This window comes from Tauraco erythrolophus, chromosome 2, assembly GCF_009769465.1.
Source record: "Tauraco erythrolophus isolate bTauEry1 chromosome 2, bTauEry1.pri, whole genome shotgun sequence".
Classification (NCBI taxonomy): domain Eukaryota; kingdom Metazoa; phylum Chordata; class Aves; order Musophagiformes; family Musophagidae; genus Tauraco; species Tauraco erythrolophus.
In genome coordinates this window covers 77,262,191-77,284,277 of record NC_141466.1, presented here as the reverse complement: position 1 = coordinate 77,284,277, position 22,087 = coordinate 77,262,191, and the positions used below count along the sequence as shown (strand labels likewise).

Sequence of the window (22,087 nt, the reverse complement as noted above, 5' to 3'; positions counted from 1 at the left end):
TCAATGTAGACGACATATATTGCTCTTCTCAGTAAGCTCTCCCATAGGGCACCATATTCATCTGTGTAGCATGGTGCCATGCGTCTTTGGAGATGAGGATACTGTGATGCCAGCTCTTGAAAAGGTATGCATAACGAGAACTCGTGAAGCATTGTGATAAATGTGTTTCTGACTATTATTTAATTTGAAAGTGAAGTACTGTTGGATCTTCATTTAGAGTTGTTATGTTTAAAAGTATAATATTAATTTCAGTATAAAATGGATGAATGCATAAAAAAAATGCTTTTTACAAAACAGCAGGCACCAAGATGGATATTGCAATAATTGTCTTATAGAAATTACGTAAGTAAGCATTGGCTACTATTGTGGTTTACATAGAACAGCAGCATAAAATGGAATGTTAAAAATACTCTTATTAAAATATGTTTGTCAGAAGTAGTATATAAGCTCTCTTTTTGAGGCATGTGATAAAGTGCACAAATGAAGCATTAATTAATATTCAAAAATACCTGCCTGTTAAAATAAACTGTCACATCAGTAAAGTTTGTTTTGTCCCATGAGATCACATATTACTCATTGAGTCCTAGAGTAGCTTTTACCTAAAATGAACAATTGATTCAGACAACATTTCATAGCTGAGATAAGAGGCCCAGGGGCATAATTACTACAGCTTTTGTTCTTGGTTGCCTACAATCCAGACAGATATCACAGCCATCCATGTTGTCAAGATTTCTTTGGCAAGCAGTAGGCCCAAATATTTGTCATGGGCACTGGAGGGAGAGAGTATAGCTTCTAGAACATAGCTGTGCAAAAATATTTTGAAAGGTGAGTGTAACAGCAAAATTATATAGCAGTATAGATTCAGAGTCCTAATAATAGGACATTAAAGCAGCTTACACAAATTTATTACGTTTATTGTAGCAATGAAGTTTAAATATAAAAAGCTGGGCCATTAAAAATGTCTTGTGGCTGTACTATCCCCTTGTCTTCAGATTGTGGATGAAAAGCTATTCCTCATCAAGAAAATAAAGCAGAATTATATCCTGGGGTCTTCTCTGCACTTTTTTTAGGAGACAGTAATTTCTTTGCAGTGTCATTTGCAGGAGAGTGTCCACGTTCTTGCACAGAAATCCTGAGGAAGATTAATGATGCTTTAGGCAGCATGTATTTGGACATTATTTTCCACAGGATACAAATACTTATCTGTCCTTTTTTAACAGAAGAGGTGCTGTGCATGTCAGCAAACAAGAGGCTTATTATCACTACAGTAGAAAGTGTCTATGTGCATCTTATTTTTGATTAAATGTTCTAGAACTCATGATACAGGAAAAATAAAATCCTTAACATATATATGTTATACTGCCTGCTATAGTGTTATAACATAGCTAAAATCAGTGGAAATCTTGTACGCTTTTGACTACCAGGGACCTAATTGATATTACAGTTTATAAAATTAATAATAATTACTTAGGAAAAGTTTTGTACTTCAGCACAGAAAAACTGCTTGTATGCTGTCACAGCCTAGAAAGAAAAGAAAGGAAAATCTTAAAGCAATCTTTCTAACAGCGGCTGTTTTTCTTCTTTCTCTCTCCAGGAGAGCTACCGGTTTATAGAACAGGCTACAACTATCCTGAAAGCTGTTGGAAATGTGATAAATAATTTCAGCAGTGAGCCTGAACTTTCTAAAGCCTTGAAGGAGTTGCAACTAACTCACTGTCCTCCTGGCCTCCGCGGTACGGGAATGGTTGAAGAACACTTCAAGGTGAACAAACAATTTTAATAAACACGTATCTAAAGGCTACAGAAGCCAAATAACAGCTTAACATTGTCATTGCCCTCTTCAAACCAATGACTGTGCTTTTAAAAAGGATCTCCTGAGTACTCCCAACGTGACATTTTTTGTTAAGTGTAAGCCCAAATGACATAACTTGCAACTATATACTACATATTGTTGTATATAATAATCTTGTTTAAATATGAACAAATTTTAATATGCACAAAGTAGTATATTCTGAATTTAAGTGACTAATTTTGTCAGTTTAGATTAGCACACTTAGGGGCAGAAAGCATCGGCTTTTTTTGTTTTATGACTTAATTTTCATAGAGTGGTTTGGATTGGAAGAGACCTTAAAGATCATCTAGTTCCAACCCCCCTGCCATGGGCAGGGACACCTTCCACTAGATCAGATTGCTCAAAGCCGCATCCAACCTGGCCTTGAACACTGCCAGGGATGGAGCATCCACAATTGCTCTGGGCAACATGTTCCTGTGCTTGACAACGCTCAGAGTGAAGAATTTATTCCTTAGATTTAATCTAAATCTTCCCTCTTTCAATCTCAAGCCATTGCCCCTTGTCCTATCACTACATACCCTTGTAAAAAGTCCCTCTCCAGCTTTCTTGTAGGCCCCCTTTAGCTACTGGAAGGCTGCTAGAAGGTCTTCCCGGAGTCTTCTCTTCTCCAGGCTGAACAACCCCAACTTTCTCAGCCTGTCTTCATAGCAGAGGCACTCCAGCCCTCGGATCATCTTCATGGCCCTCCTCTGAACCCACTACAACAGCTCCATGTCCTTCTTATGTTGGGGGCTCCAGAGCTGAATGCAGTATTCCAGGTGGGGTCTCACAAGTGCAGAGCAGAGGGACAGAATCACCTCCCTCGACCTGCTGGCCACGCTTCTTTTGATGCAGCCCAGGACATGGTTGGCTTTCTGGGCTGCAGGTGCACATTGCTGGCTCATGTTGAGCTTCTCATCAACCAACACCCCAATTCCTTCTCCTCAGGGCTGCTCTCAATTCATTCTCTGTCCAGCCTGTATTTGTGCTTGGAATTGCCTCAACCCAGGTGCGGGACCTCACGCTGTGCAGGACACTACCTGAAATGCGGAAAGCCAAAATGATTCCTTTCTGTGCCTAATGTTTATGGCACAGGAAAACATTATTATAGCTTATACTACTGAAGACAGTAATGAGTTTTTCTTCACTCACAGTGTTTCTGAGTTGTTTTCCATTGTTTTCTGAAACTGCAACATTCTTCAACTTTTCTGCTCTGTGTGATACATTAAAGCATCTTTAGATACATGATGAAAACATTACGCTTTTCTGAAGATCTCTATACTGTAGCTTTTTAATATTATAAAAAGATTCTGTAAAAGATTTGCTAAGTTTTACGTATATGCAAATGTTGATAATACTGCTGTAACTTGATTTTTCTGTAGTCAGTACTTTATACATTCCAAATTCACTTACTGTCATCAAAGTACTGGAAAGCTCATGCAGTTCAAGCTGTGTTCTTTAGAAGACTGAATAGAAGAAAGGGATTAATATTTTTATAATCTCTTGATATTAAAAAATAGAACACCTAAGCCAGTGCTTTTTTACGTGGGCTTGACACAAGGCTCAAATTCAGCAAAAGAACAGAATTGAGAAAGAACAATTCCAGTTGCATCACTCATGAAAGAGGAAATTTTCATGTCAAGTCCAACAGGAAAAATTGGTTTGACCTCTCTGGAATGGAAAATGCAAATTTTAAATGTATACGCTCATATGAAATATGTATAAACCTTAGTGACCTTAAGAAAAATTCAGTAGGCATGAAAATACCTATCTTTTCCTCTCTTTCCCTCTAAGAAGACCAGTGTACAGTTGTAAAGGAATAAAAGCCCATAAATTATACAAATGAAAAGCACTCAGCTGACCATAATTCAAGAATGAAAATATGGAAATCATCTGTCTTTAATACAAACAGAGAAAAATTATTCTAAACATTAGCATGCAGTAGATTCTTTCTTCACCAGTCTTAAATCTTTGAAAATAAAGGAAGTGTTTATTAATATTAAAATACATAAGTTAGGATAAAATGTTTCCAGAAAGCGGAAAAATCTGAAAATAAAGACAATGAAAGAGAAAATTTATGTCTTTTCCAATAAATTATTACTATGTTATTTAATTCAAATTATGAAACAAGATCTGAAGAACACACTCTAAAATTTACATCTATTGGAAGAATGAAGAAGGGACTGGATTTCTGATCTTCAAAGGGCACCAATATGTCAAGAATAAAAATGGAGTCATCAGTTTAGTCATAGAAGCAGGACACCAAATCTTCCCCTCTTGCCTATCAAATATATTCCTACTTTTCCATCTAGTGCCACCTCCCAATTTTGTAAGCATGTCTGTTCAGTTGTTGGTCTCTGTTTTAAAACCTCCCATAAGAATGCCGGTTTTCATGATGGTGATTGTAATGCCGTGTTCTATCCTCTGGTATGAGACCATCAACTCATTTCACACAAACTACTAAGATATTTTGGGATGATAAAAACTTATGCTATTGAATCAGTCTTGTATTTAATAAGCCAAGCATGAAACAGATTTTGTCTTGATTATTGACTTGAAGCACTGTAGTCCTACAGTTGGGATTAATTTTCATATACTGTATTTGTTAGAAGTTAAAGACTTCAATTTTTACATGAAAAAAGAAGAGCACTAAACAGTTTTTGAAATAATAATGTGAATCAATATAAATCAGCTTTAAAAATGAATCATTCTTTGAATGCTTTTCCTCTTTTTTATTTTAGGTTTTCAATAGTGCATTTTGGTATTTGATCAAATATGTATTAGGCAAGAAGGCTCCTTACAGCTATAAATTTGCCTTCAGGTCCTTCACTTTGGATTTTAAAGGGTCTGAGGTTTCTGAGGATGACACTGTGTCTTCAGGTACTGTATTGGTATTGCTGATCACTTCAAATATATCTGCCCACTCTTATTTTGAAGGAAGCTAACTTTTCACTAGTCTTATATTTTTTGGCCTAAATAAGCACAGTTCATTTCTTATTAGATGCGTAAGGCTTATAACTGTTGCCAGCACGTCTGAGACTCACCTCAGAACAGAAATGATCCTTTTCTTTGTTCCAGAAAGTCTGTTTATGTTTTGTTAATTTATAAAATTTATTAAATTGCCCTTCATCTTTCTTGACTTTCATTTGTCAGTATTGACAAACATTAACGAGCATCTACAGATGCTTTTTTTACTTGATGTACTGCAGATAATGGCTCTTATTCAAATTACCAACTAAAAAGATCTTAAATGCATGCATTGTTCGCAAAATGAGTGAAGGAAGACTCAAGTTAGTACCTTCATTGAAAATTCAACTATTTCTTGGTGACGGGTTGGGGTTTTTTTGTTTGCTTTTTTGGGTTTTTTTGAGAGTGGAGGTATTTTGGATTTTGTTCATTTGCTTGATTGATTGTTTTTTAAGCCTACTATTTAGAAAACATATCATGTTGGCTGGCTAGTCAGACACATATAGTGAGAATAGCTACAGCACCATCCACCTCTTCTCCAGCCTGTGATTAAGGTATGCTGGATACCTGAAGTTACTGTGGGAGGAGCGATTGGAAGGCAAACGAATTTATTACAAGCAGGGATAATTGTCTTCCTGCAAGTTCTTTGCCTCATTTTGTATGCAGGCTAGAGACATAAGAAGTTAGAATTAAATTTGCCTGGCAACGAAATATGTAACTTTTAAATTTATTACTATTCCTATTTATTTTTTAATAGAAGCTTTATATACATGGTTTCATATTAAGACTGAAAAATAATTTATCTGAAAAATTGACAGGAAGATACATGATCACCATTTGAAGGCCATTCTTTCAGGGTCACTTAGCTTTTCCTTCTGCTGTTATGAACTTACAGTCTTTCTCCGTGGTCAATCAAAATGATACTAACTTCTTTTCTTTAGTCAGTTTATTCTGGAAAATCAATATAAACAAACTTCATTAAAATGTGCACAAATATCTTCACTGACAAAATGATACAATACTTTTGTTCTTAAAGAAAGCATATATACTTGTCTCTCACTCTTTAATGCGGACTTTCCTCCAAATCTCTCTTCTGAAGGTTATTCTGTGAAACATCAGAGATGAAGAATCAGCCAGAATGACTGAATAACTCCTTGTATTTTTCACAGAATTATATCCTATGGCAAAGATATAAGTTATAAGGGTTATCATATTGACATTTTTAACGCCACTTGAAGTCAACAACACCTGTCACATTTTTCAAGGTGACTGTGCTACTGATTTCTGTTTTCCTTAAAAATCTTAAATACTTTTCAGCAATAGAAAAGAAGAAATTTTTTAATTGGATTTGAATAATTAGCACAATTGACAGGTTGTCGCAAAGACCTCGTTATATTACTGAATAATGAGATCCACTGTGTTAGAATATTCTTTAGGATTTGGAGGGAGAATCAAAAATTGGAATAAACGTATGGAGGAGGAAAGTTCTATTTCAGTTTGGTTTCCTCAGAGTCGAAAATATCTTTTTAATTTAGTTGCTTTTCCAGACTTAAATTACAAAAGACTTCTATCAGACCAGAAATTTGTTTCCCTTTGGCTTTATTGACCTTGGATATACATTTTTCCCTGATTAATAAAGCTTTTGCTCAGGTTCCATCCCAGAACTCTAAAGCAATGGAGACAGTTACATTCAAAAAAGCATAAATCAAGTGAAATGTCAGGAAAAAAATAGGTGGATAGCAGGAAAAAAACAGGTGAAAAATGCATTGTAGGAAGACCTAGAAGGACTGGTATCACCTGATTTGCCTGGCCCACATTAGCACTGCTGCATTGTCCAGTTAGTTGCTCAGATCTTGTAGAGACTTGAGTTATAACCCTTTGGAACCTAAGTCATTGGTGTAACTGCTGTAGCGAATGAAATCTTTTTGTTGTCTGTGTCTGAGTGTAGATCAGGTCAAATCTGAGCTTTTATTTTTTTTTTAAATGCTACTTCCATTTTATATTAACATATTCATTTTAAACTGTATGCTGAATTCACCGAGGGCAAGGATATTAGGATGTACTGCAGTTAGCAGTAATGCCCGGTAAGGTTTCTGAGAAGCCATCCTGAAAATGATCTAGTGACATTTATTAGCCAAATACCTTCCATCTTCATGGAGCAACTAGCAGAGGAGCCACAAGAAACCAATAGAAGACCATGCCATATGATCATGAACATATAACAAGATGATGACTCGTATAACTGGAGTGCTACCATGGATGGCTACAAGCTCTTCAGGAGGGATAGGAGAGGTAGAAGGGGTGGTGGGGTTGCCCTGTATGTAAGGGAAGATCTAAACTGTTTAGAGTTAAATGTTGGGGATGACCTAGTAGAATGTCTGTGGGTGAAAATCAAAGAGGGGCCTATGAAGGCGGATATTGTAGTGGGTATCTGCTACAGGCCACCCTATCAGGACAGTGAGACTGATGAGCTATTCTTTAAACAACTGGGGGAAGTCTCGCGCTCACTAGCCCTTGTCCTTATGGGTGACTTTAACCTGCCTGATGTCTGTTGGAAGTATAACATGGCAGTCAGGAAACAGTCTAGGCGGTTCCTGCAGAGTGTGGAGGACAACTTCCTATCACAACTGGTTAGTGAACCGACTAGAGAAGGAGCTCCCCTAGACCTGCTGTTTGTGAACAGAGAGGGTCTTGTGGGAGATGTGAAGGTTGGAGGACGCCTGGGGCATAGTGACCACGAGATAATAGAATTCTCAATTCTAGGGGAAGTTAGGAGGGGGAACACTAAAACGGCCAAGCTGGACTTTGGGAGAGCTGACTTTGGGCTGTTTAGAAGTCTGGTTAACAAAGTCCAATGGGAGACAGCTCTCAAGGGTAAGGGGGCGCAGGAGGGATGGTTACTACTCAAAAAGGAAATTCTGGAGGCACAGGAGCGAGCTGTCCCTGTGCGCCGGAAATCGAGCCGCCGGGGTAGAAAACCAGCTTGGATGACAAAGGAGATTTGGGAATATCTCAAAAGAAAAAGGGATGTCTACAAGTCTTGGAAGAATGGGCAGGCATCCAGGAATCAATACAGGGAGGAAGTTAGGACATGTAGGGAGATAATCAGGGGGGCAAAAGCCCAATTGGAACTTAGACTAGCCAGCTCTGTAAGGGACAACAAAAAGTCCTTCTATAAATACATTAATAACAAAAGGAGGGCTAAAGATCACCTCCAGCCCCTACTGGACTCAGGGGGTACGTTAGTCACTAGGGATGAGGACAAGGCTGAGGTCCTTAATGCCTTCTTTGCCTCAGTCTTTAATAATAAGGTCAGCAGTTCCCAGGTGAGCTGGCCTTCGGTGTCTGAGAGCAGGGAGGGAGAGCAAATCGAAGCTCCTGTGATCCAAGAGGAACGGGTCAAGGATCTGCTCCTTCGGCTGGATGCCCACAAGTCTATGGGGCCTGATGGTATCCACCCGAGAGTCCTGAGAGAGCTGGTGGATGTCATTGCCAAACCCCTGTCCATTATCTTTGGGCAGTCTTGGCTCACTGGGGAAGTTCCGCTGGACTGGAGGCTGGCGGATGTTACCCCCATTTACAAAAAAGGGCGGAAGGAGGATCCGGGGAACTACAGGCCTGTCAGTCTGACCTCGGTGACAGGCAAAGTCATGGAACAGGTTATCTTGAGTGCTATTAATGAGCACATACAGGTTAACCGGGTGATCAGGCCCAGTCAACATGGGTTTATGAAAGGCAGGTCTTGCCAATCAAACCTGATCACCTTCTATGACAGGGTGACCCGCCTGGTTGACGAGGGAAGGGCTGTGGATGTAGTTTTCCTAGACCTCAGTAAAGCCTTTGATACAGTTTCTCATAGTGTTCTGGTTGAGAAACTGGTAACTGCTGGCCTGGATAGGCACACCCTCCTTTGGGTTAAAAACTGGCTGGATGGCCGGGCCCAAAGAGTGGTGGTAAATGGGGCTAAATCCGGCTGGAGGCCGGTCACCAGTGGGGTTCCCCAGGGCTCAGTGCTGGGTCCAGTTCTGTTTAACATCTTTATCAATGACCTGGATGAGGGGATTGAATGTACCCTCAGTAAATTTGCGGACGACACCAAGCTGGGAGGCTGTGTCGATCTGCTTGAGGGTAGGGAGGCCCTTCAGAGAGATTTGAACAGACTGGATCGTTGGGCTGAGGCCAATGGCATGAGCTTTAATAAGGCCAAGTGCAGAGTCCTTCACTTGGGGTATAAAAACCCCAAGCATCACTATAGGCTCGGGGAGGAGTGGCTGGAGAGCTGCCTGGCGGAGAAGGACCTGGGGGTGTTGGTTGACTACCGGCTTGATATGAGCCAGCAGTGTGCCCAGGTGGCCAAAAAGGCCAATGGGATACTGGCGTGTATCAAGAATAGTGTGACCAGCAGGAGCAGGGAAGTGATCCTGCCCCTGTACTCGGCACTGGTGAGGCCGCACCTGGAATATTGTGTCCAGTTTTGGGCCCCTCGCTTTAAGAGAGATATTGAGCTCCTGGAGCGAGTCCAAAGAAGGGCGACTAAACTGGTCAAGGGGCTGGAAAATAAAACTTATGAAGAGAGGCTGAGGGAGTTGGGCTGTTTAGCCTGGAGAAGAGGAGGCTGACGGGAGACCTGATTACGGCCTATAAATACTTGAGAAAAGATGGTGGGGAGGTAGGGGAAGGGCTGTTTACATTAGTGACAGGTGATAGAACAAGAGGAAATGGGCATAAGCTTAGTCAGGGGAGATTCAGGTTGGATGTTAGGAAGTATTTCTTCTCTGAAAGGGTTGTCAGCCACTGGAATAGGCTGCCCAGGGAGGTGGTTGAGTCCCCATCCCTGGATGTGTTTAAGAATAGGGTGGATGAGCTACTTGAGGATATGGTTTAATGGGGATTAGGGATGGTTGGACTCGATGATCTCTAAGGTCTTTTCCAACCTAGAAATCTATGAATCTAAATCTATGAATCTATGAATCTATGATGGACGTTTCTGAAGCTGAGTGCTTCTCCATGGCATGGCTCTTCTATGGTCTTTGAGAAGAGAGTAGATAAAGCAGAACTTTGGGCAGTCATGAGATGCTGAACTTACAGCATCTCAGGAACTTACTTTTCCTGAGAAAGGAAGCATATCAGAACGATATTACACAAGATGAGGGGAGATGGTATTGACAGCCAAATATTGCTTACCTGCCCTCTGTTGCACATTTCTTCTGTTTACCGTGCCATGGTTTCCTTGCGCCCAATAGTGAGCCAACTCAGTTCATGAACTCACTGGAGATCTGTGACACTCATTTCCAAGCTGAATCTCAGATACTTGACAGTCATTTAGGCACAATTCAAAGGGTATATTTCTTTCTCCTGGATAAATTCTAATTTTGAAGTTGGAAGTAGAGTGCCTTTTGTGTGCAGTTCTGCTAAAACCTTCTGGACTGAAATTTTATCTTATCTAGAAGTCAAATTGTTAGCTGTAAGTTTATCTTACCTGTGTAAACCGTATTCAAGAAGTCCTGTTCCCCTGCCCTGTTCTTTTCCAGAACAAGCTTCTCTTTCTTCCAGAAATATAGGTTAAGAGCAGTGATCATACAGTTGTGTTGTGTGACTGGAGAGATAATTCTGGACATTTGTTTCTTCTTGCACTTTGGATTTGAACTTGAGTTCCAGTAAGGGGTGAGGGAAAGTTTGGTTAAATACGTAAAGTATATCTCCAGTACATGCAAAATAGATTTTTTTCAAAAAAACACATTATGTTACATTGCCTACAGTATACTCATCCACACTGTTAAGAGAAAACTGCATCTGATTTTACGGTCAACAAAGTCTTGCTAGGCTGCTTTGAGAACTTCAGTTTTATTATTAGCAGGGTATCTTCTGATTAACAAGTAAAGCACATCAAAAATTTTTGATGAATCAGTTTTCAATCATAATGTCAAATTTGAAGCAGGCACTAGTTAATATTGTTTGATTTAAAGCATTTCACAGCAATATACTTCTCTGTAAGACAAAATATTAAGAACCGTTAAGTCAAAAAATCTCTAGAGATCAGAATATTTGATTTTAACTTCATTATTTTTACCTGAACATTACAAATAAAAATATTTTTGTACGTATGACATTGTATTTAAAAAGTTAGAACAAAAAAGAAATTAAGCCTTTAGGAATTTAAAATTTCACAAAACATTCAGCATTTTCAGTTTTTAGCCTGATCAGAGGTAACATTTGACAGTTTCTATGAATAGAATTCATTTCTGTATGACACTGCATCTGAATTATTATATTTGTATATTCAGAAATAAATTAATATTTAACTAAATGACTGTATATATTCTTTAGCCTCACAAATGAAATGTACTATTTCTAATGACATAGGTATTTATTTCTAGTTATGGAATTCACTTGACATCCGCAATGAATAAACTTGCAGTTTGTTCATAGGGCAACACCAAACAAACACTCTACTTATATTCCCCTCATTAGCATTTCGCAGCTCTGTTCTGAGGAACTAATGTGGATGAGGTCTTGGTTCAGTGACAGGTGAGCTGGAATTTGAGGTCATCAGTCTGGTCTCTCATAAAGGCCATGCATACTGGAAACATCTATTGGGCTAGATCTGAACTGGTACAGGTTAACAGTTCTGTAATCAATAGCAGTAAATGAAAATACAAATGCTGTTATAAGTGCTTATGGCACTATGATTTTCAGCTTTTGGAAGATGCAAGCCCTTTCAATTCATCTATCCTTTGAATAAACTCCTCTACAGTAGAAGAGTAAGACTTGGCTGTAATTGCTGACAACAGCTGTAAATGCTCACTCTCCCTCCCAAGTGAAGCTGAAGCTGAGGTTCCACAGCAGCTTAAACCAGTGTAACTGCAGGTGGTTGCAGTGCTATTCCCGTACCTTCTTGCAACTGTGTTACTTTTGATGAATAAATGGGCAAAGATAAGAGCAAGACTCTTTTCAGAGACGCACAGTGACAGAATACATCTTGGAATATGTTAAATTCCATTTGGATATTAGGAAAACATTTTTTATCATGAGGCTAGCAAAAAATTGGAAGAGATTGCCCAGCGAGATTGTGGAATCTACATGCCTAGAAATAATAAAAAATGGACTGGACATTTACTCAATACCATGAGCAACCTGCTCTAAGTTGATCCTGATTTGGATGTGGGGTTGGACCAGATGACCTTCAGTGGTCCCCTCCAGCTTATATTATTCTGTGATTATATGCTTCTGTTTTATAAAGGTGGATATGCCATTCATATTGTTGACTTCTAATCTATTCTTTGTTGAAGTGAGTTTGTGTAACCTTTCAAAGTCACTGAGCATTAAAGAGGTTTTCTGGGATTTGGAAATGAGACGATAGTGAGGAATGGTTGTTAGGAACATGGCCACATTTAATGGTATTCAGTAAAAGAGATTAGATTGAAATGTATGATCTCCTGGCTGATGATGTCAATATCTTTTCTTAAGTTAGTTTGTTTGTCTGCAATGTTGTCTGCATTTGTCAAATAGATTTCTCTCTTTTCTCCTTTTTGTTTTCTGTTACTTTCTTTTGGAACACTGTTTCCTTCCTCTCATGCTGTCTTACTGCCCTTGTTCTATATCTGTGCCATTCCAAACCAGCCGCTTGGCACTGCCTCCTCGTAGTGCTGCTCCCCACACCGTCCCCATAACCCTGGTGCTGATGGCTCCCAGGATGCTAATTCTAGGCAAGGATGCCTTCAAAGAGCTCATTACTAACCTGACAGAACCTACTAATTTCTGTTCCGCTCCAAAACTCTTTGGTAACAGAAAGTCACAGTCAGATAAATGAACTCTCGCTTTGTCATAGATCTTATCTTTATTCCATGGCTCCTTAGTAAAGGTTGAATACAATGTTTTGAACAATGTTGGTGTTTAAATTATTAATTAATAAAATGATCAGATTGAGAGACAGAAGCACTTAAAATCTTGTGAAGCTCTTTTGAGTTGTATTTAGAGTCAGGCTTTAATGTATCAAATTCTGTTGGTTCACGTTTGGAAGAATATTTTTAAATTACATTATGAGAATCGATTTTTTAAAATGCACTGCAATAGCTGTCCATAAAGAAAAGTAGGATTCAATGATTTGGTATGTGGAATTAGCATAGTAGTTGCATTCTGACTTTGTGTAGTTTTCATAATAAGAGCAAAATTCTAAGAGTGATGTTTTTGTCATAAATGGAAGTTTTATGCAGAAATCATGCTGTTTCTGGAATATAGTGCTCTCATCATTTTGCATTTGGTTTTGGGTTTTTTTCTTTTTAACTTCATTGCAAGCAGCTACAGGACTTCCAGCTTTATTAATGTTGCTCATTCTCCTCCCCTTCTTTCAGAGAGTTGTGAGAACAATTCCCTTAGTCGTTGGCAGAACCGAACTTCCGCTTCTGAAGAAGAAGCAGCAGCTCTTAAACTTCAAGCCATCTGGAGAGGGACCTATGTTAGGAAAGTACTGAACAGCAGAAAACCAGGTGAGTCCTTTAAAAATGCCTATTAAAAAATGTTTTGTGCTTCACTTTATTTAAATAATTACTGTAAAGATTTTTTTACTAATTAATATCTAGTTAAAATGAACAGAAATGCAATAGAACATTATAATTGAATGTCTGATCTCTTATAAAATTAAGAATAGTGCTCAACCTAAGCACTCAATTAGCACATATGGTACTAAAAAGTAAAGACACTATTCCCCAATTTTTGTATATATTAAACCAGAATTTACATTATTTTAGATTTAGCTCAGAGCTGGGCTAAATGTTTGTTTTTTTTCTGGTCAGATAAAGGAAGTCTGTACGAGAACCTAAGCATCATAATGGATAATCAGCAGAACACAGCATCAAAGGCTGATACTGTGCTCAAAAGAAGCTGTGCTGATGCTATCCTTCATTCTTATGCATATAAATAGAGGAATATTACATAGCAGTTAAAGACTTGTGTTACATTTCTTATTCAGCAATTCTGTTCTTTCAGCTGGAATATTATGTCCAAGAAGAAAGATAGGTAACAACTGAGAAATTCTGGGTAGGGTTGTAAGGATCAGGATTAAAGAAGGGCCTTGTACTTCCAGGCAGCTAGTTTGTAATTTAAGAAAGAGAAGATCAAGAATGACTTCAATAATCTGTAAATACTCATATGAGAAAAGGAATTTGATAGCAATAAGGTCTTTAGTTTGAGATTCAAAGATTGTGAGTTGAATTCAGACACACTGAACCTAGGAAAAAGTGGTATTTATTTGTAAAACGATAAGATGTTAGAATAAACCAAGATTTGTGTAAAATCCATCAAATTCAAAAAGGATTAGTAATTATATGATGAAATAAATAGCAATTAATATGTTAACAGGGCTATTACATGGAAAGTTAGATCACAATGATTCCTTCTAGCCTCACAGTATATGGATGTCTGAGGATTGTGACAAAGAAAACGACTCCATTGTGAGATACACATTCTTTAATAAGTCAACCCCATTCCGCTGGACGCTTCTTGAATTACCGTCATTGCTGGGGTTCTTTCAACTACATATTTACCTGCACCAGATAATCTCTTCAAACTCTTTTATACCTTCATCTCCTCATCAGTAAATCTGGTGCTGCCTTTCTTGCAAACTGTCACCTGTAGCCCAGTCTTACTTAAGCTTTCCTACTAAGTAGTCTAGCGCCTTTCCAATTTTTTTTTTATGAAATGACGTGTAAATTAGGAATTTCTGTAAACTTTCACTAGTATTATATATTCCTACAAATTCCAGAGCCCAGAAGCTGTTCTTTTCAAGTTTAGATTTTAGATTTCTGTCATTCGAGCACTATGTGAGTATCTCAACTCTTTTCTTCCATCATTCATTCATAGATTTCATTCATAGATTTCTAGGTTGGAAAAGACCTTAGAGATCATCGAGTCCAACCATCCCTAATCCCCATTAAACTATATCCTCAAGTAGCTCATCCACCCTATTCTTAAACACGTCCAGGGATGGGGACTCAACCACCTCCCTGGGCAGCCTATTCCAGTGGCTGACAACCCTTTCAGAGAAGAAATACTTCCTAACATCCAACCTGAATCTCCCCTGACTAAGCTTATGCCCATTTCCTCTTGTTCTATCACCCATCACTAATGTAAAGAGTCCTTCCCCTACCTCCCCACCATCTTTTCTCAAGTATTTATAGGCCGTAATCAGGTCTCCCGTCAGCCTCCTCTTCTCCAGGCTAAACAGCCCAACTCCCTCAGCCTCTCTTCATAAGTTTTATTTTCCAGCCCCTTGACCAGTTTAGTCGCCCTTCTTTGGACTCGCTCCAGGAGCTCAATATCTCTCTTAAAGCGAGGGGCCCAAAACTGGACACAATATTCCAGGTGCGGCCTCACCAGTGCCGAGTACAGGGACAGGATCACTTCCCTGCTCCTGCTGGTCACATTATTCTTGATACACGCCAGTATCCCATTGGCCTTTTTGGCCACCTGGGCACACTGCTGGCTCATATCAAGCCGGTAGTCAACCAACACCCCCAGGTCCTTCTCCGCCAGGCAGCTCTCCAGCCACTCTTCCCCGAGCCTATAGCGATGCTTGGGGGTTTTTATACCCCAAGTGAAGGACTCTGCACTTGGCCTTATTGAAGCTCATGCCATTGGCCTCAGCCCAACGATCCAGTCTGTTCAAATCCCTCTGAAGGGCCTCCCTACCCACAAGCAGATCGACACAGCCTCCCAGCTTGGTGTCGTCCGCAAACTTACTGAGGGTACATTCAATTCCCTCATCCAGGTCATTGATAAAGATGTTAAACAGAACTGGACCCAGCACTGAGCCCTGGGGAACCCCACTGGTGACCGGCCTCCAGCCGGATTTAGCCCCATTTACCACCACTCTTTGGGCCCGGCCGTCCAGCCAGTTTTTAACCCAAAGGAGGGTGTGCCTATCCAGGCCAGCAGTTATCAGTTTCTCCACCAGAACACTATGAGAAACTGTATCAAAGGCTTTACTGAGGTCTAGGAAAACTACATCCACAGCCCTTCCCTCGTCAACTAGGCGGGTCACCCTGTCATAGAAGGTGATCAGGTTTGATTGGCAAGACCTGCCTTTCATAAACCCATGTTGACTGGGCCTGATCACCCGGTTAACCTGTATGTGCTCATTAATAGCACTCAAGATAACCTGTTCCATGACTTTGCCCGTCACCGAGGTCAAACTGACAGGCCTGTAGTTCCCCGGATCCTCCTTCCGCCCTTTTTTGTAAATGGGGGTAACATCCGCCAGCCTCCAGTCCAGCGGAACTTCCCCAGTGAGCCAAGACTGTCCAAAGATAATGGACAGGGGTTTGGCAATGACATCCGCCAGCTCTCTCAGGACTCTTGAGCAGTTCCTTGACTCGTTCCTCTTGGATCACAGGAGCTTCGATTTGCTCTCCCTCCCTGCTCTCAGACACCGAAGGCCAGCTCACCTGGGAACTGCTGACCTTATTATTAAAGACTGAGGCAAAGAAGGCATTAAGGACCTCAGCCTTGTCCTCATCCCTAGTGACTAACGCACCCCCTGAGTCCAGTAGGGGCTGGAGGTGATCTTTAGCCCTCCTTTTGTTATTAATATATTTATAGAAAGACTTTTTGTTGTCCCTTACAGAGCTGGCTAGTCTAAGTTCCAATTGGGCTTTTGCCCCCCTGATTATCTCCCTACATGTCCTAACTTCCTCCCTGTATTGATTCCTGGATGCCTGCCCATTCTTCCAAGACTTATAGACATCCCTTTTTCTTTTGAGATGTTCCCAAATCTCCTTTGTCATCCAAGCTGGTTTTCTACCCCGGCGGCTCGACTTCCGGCACACAGGGACAGCTCGCTCCTGTGCCTCCAGAATTTCCTTTTTGAATAGTAACCAAGCATCTATAAAGTATTTCTTAACTTCTGATTTATCAATACTGTTACCTTTAATTCTAACATTATGTTGACAGTGGTTTGCTGTGGGCTTTTTTTTTCCAGTCATACTATTCCTCTCCTCCTTTCTCTCGTTATCTATAATTTTTTCTCTCTTACTTGTCATTACAGCAAAGTGTTATTACTCCCCCCTCCTTTTTTTTTTTTTTTTAAGTTTTCCCCATTTATTTCTGTCACTAATTGCTTATGTAATAAAGAAGGATTTCACCTAACTTTAGTTTTGAAAAGTTAGACAACAGGTCTAAACTACTTGCCTAGTCTTCATCTGTATTCTGTGGATAGAAACAGACACCATGAGATGACAGCACAGCCTGTCGTCTAAGAGGTATAAAACATGTGTGGGATGAATTACCTGCTGAAGCTGCCCAATTCTTTTCTTTTTAGCTACACAGATTGTCTAGGCACATACCTACCCCTTCATGGTATCTGCAAATAAAAGCTGCTGGGAGCTAAACAGTGTATTCTCTGAGGACAGACACCACAACATGTTACAATGAAAAAAATGTAAATCAGGGAAAATATTGGTCACATCATTTTTGCAGTTGTAGTAGTGCTGAAAAGTACAAATGTAATGATGAAGGGAATTTCCTCTGTCAAAGGAGAAATTGGTTTTCAGCTCAGTGAGACTTCTGTAAAATTCCAAATAAAAACTAGTGATTCATAAGATAATTTATTTGCGTGAGTGGCATTTTTCACAAGTATTTGGCAGGTATATATTTAGAACAATATAAAAGCTAGATGTTATATTTTCTAACTTATTCTGTTATTTCCAGGTACAAAAGAAAATGCTAATGTCAAAGAAACCTTGCAAAAATTGTGGACTGCCATTGAGTCGAATTTTGAACAGTGTGCTGTAATGCTGTTAAGGTAATCATGTAATAAATTAAACTGTTTCATTGCAGGCACTACCCTAGAATTGCCATAAATTGCTGGTTCATAAAATAAATACGGTGAAAGCACTACTAGCTTTGAAATTACAAAACTCTATTGGAAGGGATGAGGTGTTGTTAGTGAAGATACGTTGTGCTTTATTCTGTGTACCCTACATGATTAAAACTATAGCAAATGTAATTTTAAGGGGGGGATGTGTGTGCTACAGGTTTTTTCCTACAGCTTGAGCTAAAATATTATCTTTCTCTTGTATTTAATTTTTTAATATCCTATAGGCTGTTTTCTAAGTATGAATCTGATACTGATTCCTTAGTTAAACAGCTAACCAGTTGATTTAAAGAAGCATTTTGATTCTTGCTATCTGTGAAGGAATCGTGGTTGAAATTAGAAAGAAGATAGCTATGCTATTTAGTTGTACCACAGTTTGTATCATCAGAGGATTTTTTCGTAGCACTTGCTTGAAGAAAAGTAGATGCATTTCTAGGTAGATGCTTTTCCTGGTATTTAATTACAGCTTTTGCAAAGATAGCTACTACAATTTCAACAGCATTCCTTAAGTCATATGCAAGCATGACACTCTTTGGGGATCACATTATTTTCATAATATTACAAATATTTCATAATATTTTAAAAATTTCACTGCAAATGTTCACACAACTGATCTAGCAGCAGTTCCCCTGGTTCTGCCAGGGGTGAGGAGTGAGAACTGGCATTTAGTAGCTGTGGGTATAAATCTTCACTCCTTATAGCCGTCAATTTGAGGAACACTCATATGGGTTGTAATTTTATTTCACGTTCTGGTGTTTCTAATCCTGTGAAACCTTTGTGTGTTGATGGGATCAGGACTTTGCAACAACAACCTTGTTTCAAATATTAGACCTCAGCCTTAAATTTGCAGTATTTCTAAGTCTGCAAAGATCAAATGCAGTTTTTAGTCTACCTTCAGACTTTTAAAACTTACAGGACAGATTCTCAGGGGATACATTTCCATGTTAAAATCATGCTAATGTAATTTTGTTTCTTTTTTTTTTTAACAGCTGACAGACTTGCATTTAAAATAACAAGCTAGCGCCTTTGCCAATAAAGTAACATGCAGGAATTTTGGAAGTTCAGTGTTAGGGTAAAAGTTTTCATGTTCTCTAACCCCACACTTACTGAAGGCCAGAAGCAGTACCATTTTACAACACAATCACCAGTTTAAAATGCCCTAAAACGTCTCACTTTGTGCTAGAATTGCCACCTTTTTCTCATAATGCGTCCGATGTAAGCTCATCTATGTTTGTCACTACTATAATTTTCAATGAATTAAAAATTCAGGGTTTCTGAGGGGCTTTTTCTGTCTGTGTGTACGCTGTTTATCAGTAGTGGAAGGAACCTTTGCAAAGCTTCATGGACTAAGATTTCAGACTGTTGTGCTTTAAATTACTTCTGGCAATATTTGCATCCACTCTGTGACTCACCTTAATTAAATGTCAAGGTCAGCTATTATCATTGCCAAAAATATAAATGTGGAGATTTTTTCTCTAGTTCTGATTACTATATGGGAATAAAAGAACATCAGAGTAGCATTGTCCAAATTTTGCAGACAAAAGTTTTGCAATTGAACAACTTGAACATGTTCCTATTTGACACAGAAAAGAAGACAGCTATCACTGAAAATGGATGTTGTGAGGATTCTTTAGACTATCCCCTTTACATAAACCATATAAACCCAACTTTGAATTAGAGCAATTAAAAGATAGCAAAAAAGATATATTGTTTACTTACTGCAGAAAGCAAGTAGTTAAAGAATCATGCAAGACAGAGGGAGTGGCAGAGTCCTTGCCTTCATCTCTATATATGCATATTTTCACTCATAATCTCCAGAGAAAATCACTGGAAGGAGTCAAAAGATGGAGTGAGACTAGTTACCTTTCTTCTGCCCTTCACCTGACAACCTGTTCACATAACAGTGAATTTTGTATGCTGATCTTCACATTGCTTTGTCCAGAGGAACATAAATTTTTGATACTGCATGTGATAAATAAGAATTCGTGGTGTCAGTTAGGTGTGCCAGTGAAGTTAGCTCTAATTTCACAGAACTTTGTAACACTTGTGAGCTTATTTGCCTTACAAATAACTTCTGAATTTACCGACTTAGGTTCCTTCCTGTGTGAAAGGAATGTCTTTCATCCCATTATTTGGTTTTGCTTTTATTCCTTTCGTGTTCAAATAAATTTTAAAAGGAAATGAAGAGCTTTTTCATCTCCTAATGATACCACAGATTTAAGATGACATCTTAATATAAAGAAATTAAAGAAGTTATGCTAACCAGTATTTATTTATTTATTAAAAAAAATTTTGTAGAAGCTGTAACATTTTGGGCTATTAGAAGCAGTTGTACTTATGAATAGAAATCGACTGACTGATAGAAATATTTGTATGTAAGTATTGGCCGTTATGGGCTGTTAGCTCTAAAAGAGCTGATCCCTACCTGATTTATCATTTTCTGCGTGTGAACAGCTAGAGAAAAATTAGTAACACATTTTATATCATTGGTTTACATTCATGCATGAGGCAGTGTTCTTCATGATTAGTATAAGTTAAAGTCGAGATATATGTGCTCTCCTGATTAGACTTAAACGTTTATCTTGTTTTCTGCTTTCCAGAGAAATGTTTAAAAGAAACTGTAAGTCAATTGAAAAGTTTCCTTGTTATGAAGATGAATGGTGCAAGATCTCTTTCTCTGACTATGCTGTAACGTATGCCGATCAGCCACCAAACATGTGGTTTGTGATTTTTAGGTGAGTTTCATACAGCCCTATATAATTCATATGGGGAAGTAGTATTGATACACTCTGTTTTTTCACTATTCTGCTTTAAAAATGTAATTTTATATAAGCCTTAAGTTCTTTCCTTAAGTTCTAATGTATACTTTTATGTTGTGTTAACACAAATCACTTTATTTCTGAAAATAATTTTAATATAATTTGAATTTTATTTTTTTTAGAGAAATATTTTTTGTTCCAGAAGACATGCTTGTAGTTCCAAAGGTGTATACCACTATCTCTTCCTGTAGACTTCATGTTGTTGATAATGACACACTGGAGGAAATGCCACATGTCTTTTTCAAAGTGGCACCTTGTATTTATCCCAAAAATAAGGTAAATGCGAAGAGTTGTTGTGAAAAGTATACTTTTTTAAAATAGTATCAATGCCCAAATTCTGTGGACATTTTCAGCTGTGTCATAATGTTCTACTTAGAAGTGTGCGCTTATTTATTAGCAAGTTTGAACAAAGACTATTGCTAATCTGCTTCTGTGCTAAACCTTTTCCAGTGAAGGAACAACCATAATTTTCTTCGATATTTTTTACTATTGCTAAATGGAGGAATATCATCCAACTTCCCTGTGCTGTGCTATTCAATTGCAATATGGTTGCTGCTGATGCTATCCATCTGACAGAACAACATTCAAGAGTTAGGGGCGAAACTAAGAATGAGGTTTGAATAGTCTTTTTTAAGTCATGCTTACAATAATTAAATTAATACGCATCTTCAGGTGCTAATGATAATTGCAGCATTGATGCCAAATACAGCTTTAGATATGGTCCCCCTGAAAGCCTGCATGTTACCTCAGAAGCAGTAGTGTAAATTGCTTCTAAAAAAACCCACCTATATTTTATCACAGCTTCCCCTCATCCTGGCTTTTTACCTTTAGGATAAAGAAGACAATTTGCTGAGTCTTTCCTTGCAAGTTACATGTTCTACACTCTTGATTACTCTCTCTTCTGGACTCTCTCCAATTGCTTTTGTTTTTTTCTTCTTTATCACACACACCACTGAGCACAGTAAACTTTGCACCAAGGATTAACTTCTGCTCATCAAAAGATGAGCAAGGAGCTATTAGTTTATATGTCTTGCTGTCTTTACCTCTGCTTATGTATCTGTGACGCTTGCCCTATTTTGCAACACCATTGTTAACTCATGTACTTCTGCAATCCAGGTGCTTTCCTGAAGAACTGAATGCTGTAGTTTATTATTCTTGACTAAATCTAGCGTATTTCACTACTGATTTTAATACTGGGGTTTTTTTTCAGACCATTTCCCTAATTTAAAATAATCTTGAATTCTTGTTTTCTCTTCGTCTAAATTTACAAGCCTTCTTAGTTTGTGGAACTGGCTAATTAAACATGTATGTTCTCCATTCCACCATCCACATTACTACTAATAATACTGAACGGGATCAGGTTCAGGTTAGATCTTTGAAATCTCACTGATTGCATCCTGCTTTTCTGAAAGGAGCCATGAATATGTGCTTTCTGGATTCAGTTGTCCGACTACTTTCTTCATTACGACAGCATTTCCTTAGGCTTAGAATTATCAGAGACAATGCCAGGTGTCTCCCGTGTTCCCAGTGTGCTTTCCTGTAGAAGATAGCTTAAGTGGTTTGATAGGTCTTGGGTTTTGCAGTCTTTTTGCTATGTTGAAG

The 22,087-nt window shown here is 38.7% G+C and overlaps 1 protein-coding gene across 1 annotated transcript in view; it reads left to right on the top strand.

The window, feature by feature from the left end:
• The window catches only part of ADGB (androglobin), a 139,787-nt gene that overhangs the window by 83,612 nt on the left and 34,088 nt on the right, over nucleotides 1–22,087 (top strand). The window contains exons 20-26 of the mRNA XM_086625981.1: nucleotides 10–124; nucleotides 1,595–1,762; nucleotides 4,573–4,711; nucleotides 13,150–13,284; nucleotides 17,501–17,594; nucleotides 20,267–20,401; nucleotides 20,608–20,761. Of these exons, the coding sequence (XP_086482107.1) occupies nucleotides 10–124; nucleotides 1,595–1,762; nucleotides 4,573–4,711; nucleotides 13,150–13,284; nucleotides 17,501–17,594; nucleotides 20,267–20,401; nucleotides 20,608–20,761 (940 nt within the window). The remainder of the gene's footprint in view (nucleotides 1–9; nucleotides 125–1,594; nucleotides 1,763–4,572; nucleotides 4,712–13,149; nucleotides 13,285–17,500; nucleotides 17,595–20,266; nucleotides 20,402–20,607; nucleotides 20,762–22,087) is intronic.